This window comes from Eschrichtius robustus, chromosome 2, assembly GCF_028021215.1.
Source record: "Eschrichtius robustus isolate mEscRob2 chromosome 2, mEscRob2.pri, whole genome shotgun sequence".
NCBI classification, from domain to species: Eukaryota; Metazoa; Chordata; class Mammalia; order Artiodactyla; family Eschrichtiidae; genus Eschrichtius; species Eschrichtius robustus.
This window is the reverse complement of record NC_090825.1, coordinates 174,699,172-174,713,255: the sequence shown is the minus strand read 5'-3', so window position 1 is coordinate 174,713,255 and position 14,084 is coordinate 174,699,172. Positions and strand designations below refer to the sequence as shown.

The following is a 14,084-nucleotide window of genomic DNA, read 5'->3' as shown; positions in this document are numbered from 1 at the left end:
GATTTGATAATGATTTCTTGGATATGACACCAAAGGTACAGGCAAGAAAAGGAGAAATAGACAAATCGGACTTCATGAAAATTAAAAATGTTTATTCATCAAAGTACATGACCAACAGAGTGAAAAGGCAACCTACAGAAAGGAAGAAAATACTTACAAATCATATATGTGATAATGGATTATTACCCAAAATATATAGAGAACTCCTAAAACTCAACAACAAAACAAAACCAAACAACCCAATTCAAAAATAGGCAAAGGACTCAAATAGATATTTTTCCAAAGAAGATACACAAATGCCCAATAAGCACATGAAAAGATGCTCAACATCACTAATCATTAGAAGCAGCAAATCAAAACCACAACGAAGGAATTCCTGGGCGGTCCAGTGGTTAGGACGTGGTGCATTCATGGCCGAGGGCCTGGGTTCAATCCCTGGTAGGGGAACTAAGATCCCGTGAGCCGTGCAGCATGGCCAACAACAACAATAACAACCACAACCACAACCACAAGGAGATACCACCTCACACATTACTACTGATGCTATCAAAAAAAAAAAGAGAGAGAGAGAGAGAAAGCAACAAGTGTTGACAAGGATGTGGAGAAACTGGAACCCTTGTGTACTGTTGGTGAGAATGTAAAATGGTACAGCTGCTGTGGAAAACAGCATGATAGTTCCTCAAAATATTAAAATAGATTTACTATATATATAATCCAGCAATTCTACTTCTGGGTATGTATCCAAAAGAACTGAAAGCCCACAACACTGTAAATCAACTATACTTCAATTAAAAAATTAAAAGAATTGAAAGCATGGTCTCAAAGAGATATTTGTATACTCATGTTCACAGCAGCATTATTCCCAGTAGCTAAAACACAGAAGCAACCCAAGTGTCCAAGACAGATGAATGGATAAGCAAAATGTGGTATATCCATACAACGGAATATTGTTCCGCCTTAAAAAGGAATGAAACAATGACACACACTACAATGTGGATGAACCTTGAAAACGTTGCGAATACAAAAGACAAATATTGTATGATTTCACTCACATGAAGTACCCATAATAAGGAAATTCACAGAGACAGAAAGTAGAATAGAGGACTGAGGGTAGGAGAGGTTATTATTTAATTGGTACAGTTTTATTTGGGATGATCAAAAAGTTCTGGAAACAGCAGTGATGGCTGCACAACAATGTGCATATTCTTTTTTTTTTTTTTTTACTTTTTTGGTGAATTTTTTATTGTGATAAAATATACGTAACATAATACTTAACATTTTAACCATTTTCAAGTGTACAATTCAGTGGCGTTAAGTATATTCATGATGTTGTGCAACCACTGTCACTATCCATTTCCAGAAATTTCTCATCATCCGAAACGAAAACTCTGTACCCATTAAACAATAATTCCCCCAGTCCCTGGTAACCACTATTCTACTTTCTGTCTCTGTGAATTTGCCTATTCTAGATACTTTAAACAAGTGGAAGAACATAATATTTGGCCTTTTGTGTCTGGCTTATTTCACATCGCGTGTATTCTTAATGCCACTGAATTACACATCTAAAAATGGCTAAAATGATAAATACTATGTTACAGACACAGATATACCACAAACCACACATGACAAAATCAAGCTGAACTACATCAAAATCAAGAACTTCTGCTCTTTACAGGACACTAAGAGACAGAGACTGAAAAGACAAGCCACAGACGAAGAAAATACCTGCAAAAGGAAGGTTTGATAAAGGACTGATATCCGGAATATCACTATTATACACTCAATATATTACACACTCAATAGTAAGAAAATAGACATCCCAATTTTTAAAAATGGTCAGACACTCTGAACAGACACCTCATCAAAGAAGTTAAAGGCAAATAAGCTATGAAAATACGCTCAATGCCGTAAGTCATTAGGGAAAAGTCCAGAACCAGATGGTTTCACTGGTAAACGCTACCAAACATTCTAAGAATTAACAACAATGCTACTCAAACTCTTCCAAAAATAGAAGAGGAAGGAACACTGCTTATCACATTCTATGAAGTCAGTATTATTACCCTGATACCACAGCCAGACAAAAATACCACAAGAAAACTACTGATCAATATTCCTTGTGAATATAAAATTCTCAAAAAAATACTAGCAAACCAAATCCAACAGCATATTAAAAAAGATTATACACATAACCAAGTGGAAATTTATCCCAGGAATGCAGGAATGGTTCAATCATTGTAATATACCACATTAATAAAATAAAGGAAAAAAACCCACATGATTATCTCAACAGAGGCAGAAAAAGTGTTTGAAAAAATGTTATGCCCTTTCATGAAAACACTCAGTAACATAGGAATAAAAGGGGACTTCCTTAACCTGATAGTGGGCATTTATGAAAAAAACCACTGCTAACATCATACTTGGTGGTAGAAGACTGAACATTTTCCCTCAAAGATCAGGAACAAAGTAAGAAAGACCACTTTCAACATTACTATTCAAGACTGTACTGAAGTCCTAGCCAGATCAATGAGGCAAGAAGAAGAAAAAAGGCATCCAAACTGAGAAGAAAAAAGTAAAACTATCTCCATTTGCACGTATCTTTTATGTAGAAAATCCCAAAGAAGCCACAAAAAATTACTAAAGATAATAAACAGATTCAGTAAAGTTGCAGGGTACAAGATCAACACACACAAAAATCAGTTACGTTTCTATATACCAGCAATGAACATTCCAAAAGGAAATTAAGGAAACAATTCCATTTACAATAGCATGCAACAGAGTAAAATATCTAGGAATAAATTTAACCAAGAAAGTAAAATACTTGTACACTGCAAAGTACAAAATGTTTCTGAAAGAAATTAAAGAAGACCTAATCAAACGGAAAGACATCCCATGTTCTTGGATTGGAAGACTTCAATATTGTTATGATGGTAATGTCTCCAAAGTATTTACAGATTCAATGCAATCTGTATCAAAATTTCAGTGGTCTTTTCTGCAAAAATGGAAAAGCCAAGTGTCAAATTCATATGTAATCCCAAGAGGCCCACGAAAACCAAAACCATATTAAAAAAACAAACAAAAACCCCCACAAAGTTGGAGGACCCACATATCCTGATTTCAAAACTTTCTACAAAACTACAGTAATCAAAACAGTATGGTACTAGTATAAGGACAGATATAAAGACCAATGGAATAGAATTGAGAGTCCAGAAATAAAACCAACCATACGCGGCCAACTGATATTCAACAAGGATGCTAAAGCCACTCCACGGGGGAAAACAATCTCTTCAACAAATGGTGCGGGGATAACGGAACGATCACATGCAGAAGAATGAAGTTAGACCCTACACCTCATCCCACACACAAAAATTAACTCAAAATGGGTCAACTATCTAAATATAAGAACTAAAACTATAAAACTAGTACAGGGAAACATAGGGGTAAATCTTTATGACCTCAGATTTGGCAATGGAGTCTGAGATTTGACACCAAAAGTGTAACGGAAGAAGAAAAGTAGATAACTTGAGCTTCATAAAAATTAAAAACTTCTGTGTATCAAAGAACATTATCAGAATGTGATAAAAACCCAAAGAATGGCAGAAAACATTTGCAGATCACACATCCGGTAAGAGCTTAATACCCAGAATATATTAAGAACTCTTACAACTTAACAAATTAAAAAAATAAATATTAAAAAAATGGGCGAAAGATGTATACAGCCATTTCTCCAAAGAAGATACATAAATGGCCAACAGCAGGTGAGATGTTCAACACCACTGTCATTAAGGAAATTCAAATCAAAACCTCAACGTGCTACCACTTCACACCCACTACGATGGCTACCATAAAACAAAAACAGGAAATAACAGGCACTACTGAGGATGGGGAAAAACAGGAACTCTCCTACATTGCTGGTGGGAATATGTAGAGAAGAGTTTGACAGGTCCTCAAAAAAGTTAAACACAGAATTACCACATGACCCAGCAATTCCACTCCTAGGCATACGCTCCACAGAACTGGAGACTGGAACACAAACATGTACACGTCCACGCACGTCCACAGCAGCATGAGTCACAGCAGCGAGTAGGCGGAAACAGCCCAGACGTCTACAAACAGATGAGTGGATAAACAAACTGTGGCACAGTGGATCTTCAATATTCGTGCGCTCCCTGTTTCTGTATTCAGCTACTCACTAAAATTACCTATAAACCCGAAATCAGTCCACGTGGCTTTCATGTCCACTGGCAGACAGGCACCGAGTGGTGAGAAAGGAGCTGGCTGCAGGCTCGTGCCCGGCTGCTGTGAAACAAGCTGCCCGGCCTTCCTGTGCAGTTCTCACACTGAACGAGTGGCCTTCTCACCATGTATGTAGTGCCATTTTTACCAAATTTTTGTGCTTCTGCCATCTGAAATGGCCCCAAGCACAGTGCTGAAGTGCTGTCTAGGGTTCCCAAGCCCAGGAGGGCTGTGATGTGCCTTACAGAGAAAATATGTCTGCTGCACAAGCTTGGTTCAGGCATGAATGATGGCGCTTGGGCTGTGAGTTCAATGTTAATGAATCAACAGTGTACAGTAAATAAGGAGGCTTCAAACAGAAGCACTCAGGAAACAAGGTTATGTATCCATCAGTTGACAAAACTGTGACCAGAGGCTTGCAGGAACTTAACCCTTTAGGCCCCCTCTAGCAACCGTTCAGTTTTCACTCACTCAATGTTCCTGGTGACCTTACAGAGCATAACTATTTCGAGTAACGAGAATCGACTGTATATACGTGTGTATCTCCATACAGTGGAATATTTCATTCAGCCATAAAAAGGAATGAAGTACTGGCACATGCTACAACTTGAATGAACCTTGAAAACACTATGCTAAGTGAAAGAAGCCACACACAAAAAGACACATGTTGTATGATTCGTTTTGTATGAAATATCCAGAATAGGCAAATCCACAGACGGAAAGCAGATTAGAGGCTCCCAGAAGATGAGGGTCGGGGGGACGGGGAGATGAAAAATTTGAAACTAGAGAGGCAGTAGCTGCATAACATTATGAATGCATTAAATGCCACTGAACTGTACACTGTAAAACGCTTAACTGCACGTTACGTGAATTTCACCTCAATAAAAATTTTATTTTACAATTGTGGCATCATAGAAAGATATTTGGCGTTTGCACTCAGTTCCCGGTCTTGGAATTTCCTGAGTGACGGGGTGACAGGAGCGTCTTTTGTTCTAACGAGGCGGCTCTTGGTGGGTCCCTAGATGGTTTCAGGATGGGGCTGGTCCCCAGAAAGACCAAGTCTTGATTAGAAGCTCATCCCCCTCTCCCGACCTCCAAGCTCCGGGGAGGGGGAGGGCTGGAGATTGAGTCAGTCAGCAGTGGCCAATGACTGACTCATGCCTACACAACGAAGCTTCCATAAAACCCCTAAACACGGGGTTCGGAGACCTCAGGGAGGACAGGTGAGCGTGGAAGTGCCAGGAGGGCGGTGCGTGGAAGGAGAGGCCCCAGAAGCCCGCCCCTGCCCACATCGGGCCCCCTGCCTCTCTCCCACCTGGCTGTTCCTGAATTACATCCCATATACTAAACCGGAAACAGGGAGTAAAATGCTGATCGGAGTTTTGTGAGCTGTTCTAGCAAATTCCGGAACCTGAGGGGGTTGTGGGAACCCCCGATGGATAGCTGATCCGTCAGAAGTACAGGAGGCGCAGCGCAGACCTGTGGCTGTTGTCTGAACTGGGGACAGCCCTGTGGGACTGACCCCTGACCTGCAGATCTGCGCTAATTCGAGTGGCTAGTGTCAGAAGCGAACTGAACTGCTGGACACTCCAATGGTGCCTGGAGAATCAGAGCCGGAGAGAGGTGCTGGGAAGGACACTGTGCATTTGGAGTCAGAAGCATGTGAGTAAAAACCGCTCAACGGATGTCCCCGGTGGTACAGTGGCTAAGACTCCGCGCTCCCAATGCAGGGGGCCCGGGTTCCACCCCTGGTCAGGGAACTAGGTCCCACGTGCCGCAACTAAGAGCCCGCGTGCGGCAACTAAAGATCCCACATGCCACAACTAAGACCCAGCGCAGCCGCATAAATAAATAAATAAAATTTTAAAAAGTATTAAAAAAAAGAAGACACACGGAGATTACTTTTATTAAGTCAGACAGACCCACCCCCACACCGCTTCTTTTTTTCGCTTGGGGGAAAGGAGGGCTTTATCTGTAAAAGAACATCCTGCCAACAGGTCAAACGGAACGTGGCCTCAGATAAGTTTTAGCGCCAAACACCACATAACACAGAATTTCTCCATTTCACAGCCAGTGCCACTGAGGCTAGAACGCCTCACGCTCACACGAGAAAACATCCCGCGTCTGAGAAAGTGTCCTTTCTGCTCTGGGTGCAGATCCACCCCACTGTCCGGAGAGGCCACACGTCATCCTGGGGCCTGAAGGCCTCAGAGGCTGCCTGCTCCACTCACCCCGCTCACCCAGGCGGACCCAGCAGTGACATCAACAACACACGTGGATGAAGCCCTTACTCTGTGCTGGGTACTGGGCCACACGCTCTACCTTCCATCACTCCGAATCTTCCCAACAGCCTGAGAAGCAGACACAATTAGGAACCCATTTCGTGGACAGAGAAACTGGGGCCAAGAGAAGTGGGCTGTGCACAGTTGCTCCACCTCTTCTCAGCAGGACAAAGATCAGCTCACCTTACTGACAGCTGAACAGTGAGGCAGGGCTGACACCCAACGGCAGCCCTTGCCTATGGCAGGGGGGGGAAAGTCACCAGCAGACGCTCTCACCATGTCCCTGGTTCACACGCATCCCACGCCTGCAGAAGCTGCTTTTGCCATGAACCGGCACTCACTTTTCCACACACGTCCCTCAACAGGGACCCACATTTAGACAACATCTGTATGACACGATACCTAAAACAATACTGTCCCTGTCACCCAGAAGCAAGTAAACAACAGAATTCATTCATAAGGAGCTGTCATCCCGGGTCACGCCTGTCTCGGGTATTGAAGCAATGGGTGCGCATGCGTGAACACACGCTCTGCTGGGCCAAACCCCAGCTCCGCCAATCATGGTGCAGCACTGCCCACACGACTGGGCATCCAGGCGCCCCTTCATCCAGACTGGGGAGATGACCGTCCTCCGGGGCCTATCCGGGTACTAAGTAATAAGCACCGCTCAGCAGAGGGCCTGGCACAGCACACGCACCCCATAGGACCTGTGACGGGACCCGCACCCCTTCCCGCGATGGGCCTTGCAGCGCAGGGCTGCCCGCTACAGCCCTGAGGGCAACGCCCCCACCAGGAACAGAGGAGTCTAGTAACGGGATGCAGGGCACAGGAGAGCACCCAGCACTTATCCTGAGAAAGGGCTCACAGGGCCACGCCGGACCCAGCGCCCAACCCTGCAGATACCAAGGCACCCGCGGCTCAGCGCTCCCTCCCAGTGGACTCACTCTGTCCCCCCAACCACCCAGAGGGGTTACAATCAGCATCCCGTTTGCACAGCCTCCCCACGGGGGGCCCCAGGACTCACCCCAGCACTGGCCCCCCGCCCCACGTGGATGCCCCCCTCTCTGCGCTCCCGGAGCAGCAGGAGGCCTCCCTGAGCATGGTCCCTAAGCTGCAGGGCGCCAGCCCCCTCGTGGTGCAGTATCCATCCCCCACCCGTGCGGACAGGCTGGGCTCTCCTCTCAACAGTGGCCGGTCACCGGGACTCTCAGGCCTCGACGCCCAGAGAGCCTCGGGATGACCCGCAGGCCCCGCCGCCAAATCCCGCTGAGCCGCACCCGCTGAGATGGCCCTTGGTGCCCAGGGGACCGCGGTGCCCACCTGAGCTCCACCCCAGAGGCCTCTGACGCCACGGGTTCTCAGAACAAGGGGCTCGTTAAGTGAGTGGTGGCACTCTCGGGCCCCGCAGGGGGATGTCCTTCCTGAAAGATGGCAGAGCCGCCCACAGCCAGTCTAGCTGGACTTGTGGAGAAGCACCAGCCAGCCAGCCACCTTGGAGCCAGCGAAGGTCACCGCTGGCCGCTTGGCGGCACCTGTGAGGATCAGCAGAGGCACGCTGCCAGGGAGGCAACTGTTAAATGTTGGTTACTGCGCTTTAAAAAACAAAAAAAAAAAGCTATGGTCTGAATGTGTCCCCCGCCAATTCCTACGCTGACTCCCACCCCCCACGTGATGGTGCTGGGAGGGGCTTAAGTCACGAGAATGGAGCCCTCGGGAATGGGATTAACACTTCCAGAAAGAGCCCCTAGGCCCCTCGCCGCTTCCACCCTGTGAGGGCACAGCGAGAAGCCCGTGACCCAGAGGACGGAGGACAGCCCTCACCCGACCACGCCAGCACCGGATCCCAGACTTCCAGCCATCAGGACGCTGAGCAAACCATTTCTGTTGTTTATGAGCCGTCCAGTCTGTAGTATTTTGTTACAGCAGCCTGAACGGTCTATGACTATTTCTATTTTTTTCATTGTAAATGTTTAGAAAATACATATGGAGAGAAATAATACAAAACCCTGCTGTGATCCTGCCACCCAGATTACCTTTGTTAACATCTTTCATGTATATAATTCCTTTTTTCTATAAATGACACACATATAACTTGCTTTCCTCATTCAACAACATTAAAAGCTCTTTCCCCCAAGGTCGTCAAAGATTCTGTTCAGAAGATGCATAAGTGCATCCAACCAACAGCCCACTGTCAGACGTCTAACAACTTCCAGATCTTCGCCCCTCCTCCCACGAGGTGACAACCCCTCTAGGACAGGCCACAGACTCCGGCGCCGCCCCAGCACGTGGCGGCTGAGCCGGGGACGCCGCCACTTTCAGGACGACTTATGGCGACGTGCCCCGGTGCTCCCCCACTTGCCGCCGCAACGTGCCCGGCTCCCCAGCCCCGCCACCACGGGAGGGATGCGTGCGACGCTCCGCCCGCGGGCGCCCAACATGCAGTCTCTGCCACACATGCCAACATCCACCCTGTCACCCGGCGCTGCCGGTCCCACCGGCCCTTGTGTGAGCTGTGCGTCCTCCTTTCCGCCACCCGGGCTCCTACCTTGTTCTTGAAGTACACCTCCGCCACCCGGGCTCCTACCTTGTTCTTGAAGTACACCTCGATGGGCATGATGAAGCCTGCGTAACCCGACTCCTCCACTTTGTAGGGGGGCTCCTTGCACACTGAAAAGAAAGGGAAAACCGCTGTCAGCTCTAGGAGGCCAGCTCCCCAGCGTGGGAAACCCCAAGCCCCGTTCCATCTCAAAGGGGTCAAGAGGGAGAGAAGGAGCGGAGCAGGAGAAAGGTGACCCCGTGGCGCCAGAGTGGGAGAGCGCTGGGGAAGGGGCAGCGCAGCTAGCACCGGCCGCGGGCCACACAGGTTCAACCGACTCAGGGCAGCACAGCAGTGCGGCTCAGCGAGGCGCCGGGCCAGGGGGCCCCTGGTCTCCCAGCAGGGCAGGCACTCTGCTGTGCCCTCCTCCTGTCATCGCTCACTCAAACATGGACACTGAGGCCCCGCTTGGGGCCAGACACACGGACGCCAGGAGATGGAGATGGCCCGGTCCCAGCGGGGACTCGCCTGGGTTCCACCTCAGCACCTAACCAAAGCATTCCCAGGTGACGAGTGATGAGAGAGGGAGGAAGGGAGGGAGGGGGAGAAAGAAACTAAGAAGAACAGTAAAATAGAGGTAAAACAATCTCCCGCAGTCTCACCCTCCAGGATGAACTGTCAATGTTTTGACAGGTATGCTGTCATTATGCAAGTAACGTGACAATATTGTTCTCCCGCATGTAAGAAAAAAAAATTAGAACAGTACAGATCAAATCCCCCTTGTCCTCCACCCCTCCCTCTCCCGAGGCAACCACGACCAGGAGATAGGAAAAAATCCTGCCAACGGTTAAAACCTTTACACACGTATGTCTGTAGTGTAATTCTTAAGGGGGCCAGAAATTGCCGGAAAACAGTGCATTGGAACATAATGAAACATGACTTTTTAAAAATTAAAACCTTGTAAGATTTTTCTTAAAAAAAAAAAAATCACTTAAAATATTATATACCTCAAACATCTCACATGTCTCATCTATCTGCGCAAACAAAACTGGTGAGGGGGTGGGTTTAGAGTAACTGGGGACCCGCAAGGCCAGGGCTGGCTGGACAGCCTTGCACAGGACCCCGCTCTGCAAACCACAGGGGCGGGGCTCCAGGGAGCTGCGCGGACTGACGGGTAAGCCGGCCCCCAGGGCTCCCCCTGCCCCTGCGCCAGCCACCTGCCCTCCAAGCCCAGCTCCCGCTCCCCCCACACCCCCCAGGAGGGCTCAGCCTGCGCTTCAGGCTCCAGTCCCCACAGCCCGGGGCTCGAGGCTTGCTCAGCTGGACGGACTTCCCTGCCAGGGGCGAGGGGGCCGTGCCGACCCGGCCGTGGGACCCACCACCCCCGCAGCACAGCCTCCCGGGGGGCAGCAGTAGCCCGGCTGCCTCGGCTGAGCGCCCTGAGCACTGTCACCTGACCTCGGGGCCCGCAGGAAGTCATTACTGCTACCAAACGCTGCACTCGCGCATTCGTGCATTCACTCCACCACTATCCGCATCTGACGGTGTCAGGTGCCCGGCTGACGCCAGAGGCCAAGGGGACACCTCTGGTCCCCAGGAGTAAGCTCAGTCACCTTCACTCTGACGGTCAGCCCTCCTGGAAGTAAGGAGTGCCCCTGCCTGCAGGCTGGGTCAACGGGCGGTGGCCCAGGTAGCCTGGGGACACTGTGGGGTTGACCTCGGCCCCAAATCCCTATCCTAGCCAGCTCCTATTCTCCTGCTCCTCGGATGGCCTCCTGGAGGTGCTGGCTGGGCATGCCAGAGGCAGCCCGCCCCAAGCCACCTCCTCATTCCCTCTGAAATCCGCAGCTCCCAGCGTCCTGCAGGTCAGGAGCCCAGCCGTCCACTGCTCCCCCGAGGCCCCGAGGACGCCTCAGCTCCTCCTGCTCCTACAGCTCGCCTGTCACCAAGTGCTGTGAAGGCCACCTCCAAACATCTCTGGGCTGCACCCCGCTGCCTGGCGCCCTGAGCCTCCGCTCCAGCCCCTCACCAGCCGGCCTGCCTCAGGCTCGCTTCCAGGCACCTTCTGCAGGGGCCGCTGGAAGGACCCCTCTGAATCACAGATCTGTGTCCCCTGATGGCTCCCCACTGCCCTCAGGACCAACTTCCAGCCGCTCCAGGGGGCCTGCACGGTGCTCCATCCCATCCAGGCTCATCTCTCACCAGCCCTGCCACGCTGCCCCTCTCAGATCACAGACCACTTCCTCCGGGACCCTTTCACTGAGCAGCAACCCCCATCCCCCATCAAGCTCCAGGCTGTGGTTCCCTCCTCCGGCCCCGAGCGTCCTGTATCACTTGGTCTCAGGACTCCTTGTGCTTACTGTCTCCACCTTCCTCAATCCTACACGAGCTCCTGTTCACTCAGTGTGACATCCCCAGGGCCAGCACCATGGCCAGACCTTTTGGAAACATTCACTACGTATCTGTCGAATACCGCTGAGCAGGCCACCTGTCACACCTCTGTCAGGTCATCTACTGAAGTGAGAGGTCTGTCCAGGGACAGGAAGAAATCTGGGCACGGAGGCCAGTCACGGCCCGCCTCTCCCCGAGTCTCTCGATCCTGTTTGAGCAGACTCGGGGGGGGGGGTTTCTCCAGCTGCATGAACCCTGCCCGCCCAGTGCCCAAGCCCCCACACTGTGAGCGTCCTGCAGTCTGCCTCATGTGCCCCGGCCTCGCACAGGGCCGGGAACCTGCTTGCTTGCTGAATTAACCTGCATCCAGGAAGGAAAGAGGAAGCAGAGAGGAAGGATGGCCTGTTCTCGCTGCACGATCCCCCAGCAGAGGAGGGAGGGACCGGGGACCTGCCTGCACCCTCCACCCCAATGTCCATCTCCCCCCGCCCACCCCCAGTCTGAATCCCCTCAGCCATGAAGGCCCGAGTCAGGGCCCCCCCCGCAGGGACAGCCCTGGCTTCCCTCGGCCTCTGACCCCCAGGTCACTTACTTCCACTGAGGGCGGTTATCTTTGCACATACACGTGTCACCTCTGATCTTCATCTCTCTACCAGACGACAAACCCCTTCAGGGAAGGGACCCTGCCGTGCATTTCTCAATCTCTCTCCAAAGGCCTCTCGGAGGACGGGCACTCCCAGGCTGAAAACCACCTTATCCGTTCAGAGACGGGGCACAGGGGCCAGAGTACAGGCTTCCAGACGTGGGAGACCAAGCAGACGCCACCGGCCTGCCTGCCGTCCCACCTGAGGGCCCGTGGCAAGCAAAGTGAGGCCAGTAGGAAACCAAATAATGCCGGGAGAGTAACGGGGAGGGAGGCAATGTGAGCAGTCAAGAACTTTCTGGAAGGCAGAGAGTGGGTGAGAGCACGCCGGGCAAGGAAACAGGAAGAGGAAGCTGCAGTCGGGGACATGGCACGGGCGCTGCAGGGGGGGCCCGAGCCCCGGGAGGCCTGGGCTGGGGCGTCCGCAGGCGCAGTGGAGGGTGGCGGTGGGGAGCGGGTGGCTAGGGGTTTTTCTTGGGGTGATGAAAACGTTCTGGAATGAGAGAGGTGATGGTTGAGCCACTGTATGAACACACTAGACACGTGGGTCGTACACATGAAGGGTGAATTTTATCATGTGTGACTCATACCTCAGTAAAGCAGTTATTAAAAAAAAAAAAAAAGCCAAACAGAGCGGCTGTGACTGGAACAACAGCCCTGGGGATCCCTCCTGCGACCTTCCCCCACCCCACCCCCCGAGTCACGGGGGACCCACGTCCCGAACCAGAAGCCGCTGGTAAAGCGAACCCATCCTGCCCTGAACAGAGCACTCGGTAAGAGTTTCCACTTGGAGGAAAAGAGGCCAAAGAAACAGGAATACTTTAGGGACCACAAGAGAACTTGGGAAAAGGAAAACAAAAACAAAAACAAAAACCTACAGTCAATGCCCTCAGATGCAAGACTTGCTCAACAAATGAAAACAAAATACTTTTAAAAAGGAAAATTAGAGAGTAAGAAAGGGCTCTTAGACCTTAGTACAAATATAGTACTTATAATTTTTTAATTCAACAGAAAGACCAGAAAATAAAGTCGATGGAATCTCCCAGAATGTAGAGCAAAAAGACTTTTTTTTTTAAAGGGTGAAAGGTGCAAAAACAACTCAGCAGATTAAACAAATGTCAACAGCAGCTAATATTCATAAAGCACCTACTGTATGCCAGGCAGTATTCTCAGCACTTTATACATTTAACTCATTTAATCCTCCCAACAACATTGTGAGGCAGATGCAGTTGTTCCCATTTTACAGATGAAAAGACTTAAACATAGAGAAGTTATGTAATAAGCATCCTAGAATGCGAAAAAAGAAAAATAGGTGGAAAGAAATTGTCAAAGAAATAGAAGCTAAAATGAAGGACACTGGGACTTCCATGGTGGCCCAGTGGTTAAGACTCCACGCTCCCAGTGCAGGGGGCCAAGTTCAATCCCTGGTCAGGGAACTAGATCCCGCATGCCACAGGTAAAAGAGCCCACATGTGGCAACAAAGATCCCTCACACAGCAACGAAGACCCATCACAGCCAAATAAATAAATATCTTAAAAAATAATAATAAAAAATAAAATAAAATGAAGGACACCAAATGTCCAACATGATGAACAAACACACAACCAAAAAAGACCCCAGAAACAATGTCATAAAAACCATCTTAAGTCCTTCTGAAGACAAAACAAGAAACTAAGAAACAGGTCATCTGCAACAGAACAAGAACCCAATAGCATCAGACTTCTCAGAAGACAACGAAGCGACACTTTCAAAGCTCTAAGTGATAGTAATTCTCCAACTAGAACGTTACACCCAACTAGACTACCATTCAAGTGTGGGAACAGAACAAGGGCACTTCAAATACACTAGGAGTCAAGGAGTTTATTCCCCACACACCTTTCTTTGGAAATTGCTTCAGTAATTAATCTCCTGGGAAACTTCTTGAGAAATTACTCCAGTAAAACAGGAAAATAAACCAAAACATAAGGGTATTAGGTAAATCCCCCCAGGAGAAAAGTA

The 14,084-nt window shown here is 49.3% G+C and overlaps 1 protein-coding gene across 3 annotated transcripts in view; it reads right to left on the bottom strand.

The window, feature by feature from the left end:
* MLLT1 (MLLT1 super elongation complex subunit) overlaps nt 1-14,084 on the bottom strand; it is a 130,218-nt gene that overhangs the window by 36,970 nt on the left and 79,164 nt on the right. For all 3 annotated transcript variants that reach the window (XM_068537159.1, XM_068537157.1, XM_068537158.1), the window contains exon 3: nt 9,100-9,182. In XM_068537159.1, coding sequence (XP_068393260.1) covers nt 9,100-9,182 — 83 coding nt within the window. The remainder of the gene's footprint in view (nt 1-9,099; nt 9,183-14,084) is intronic.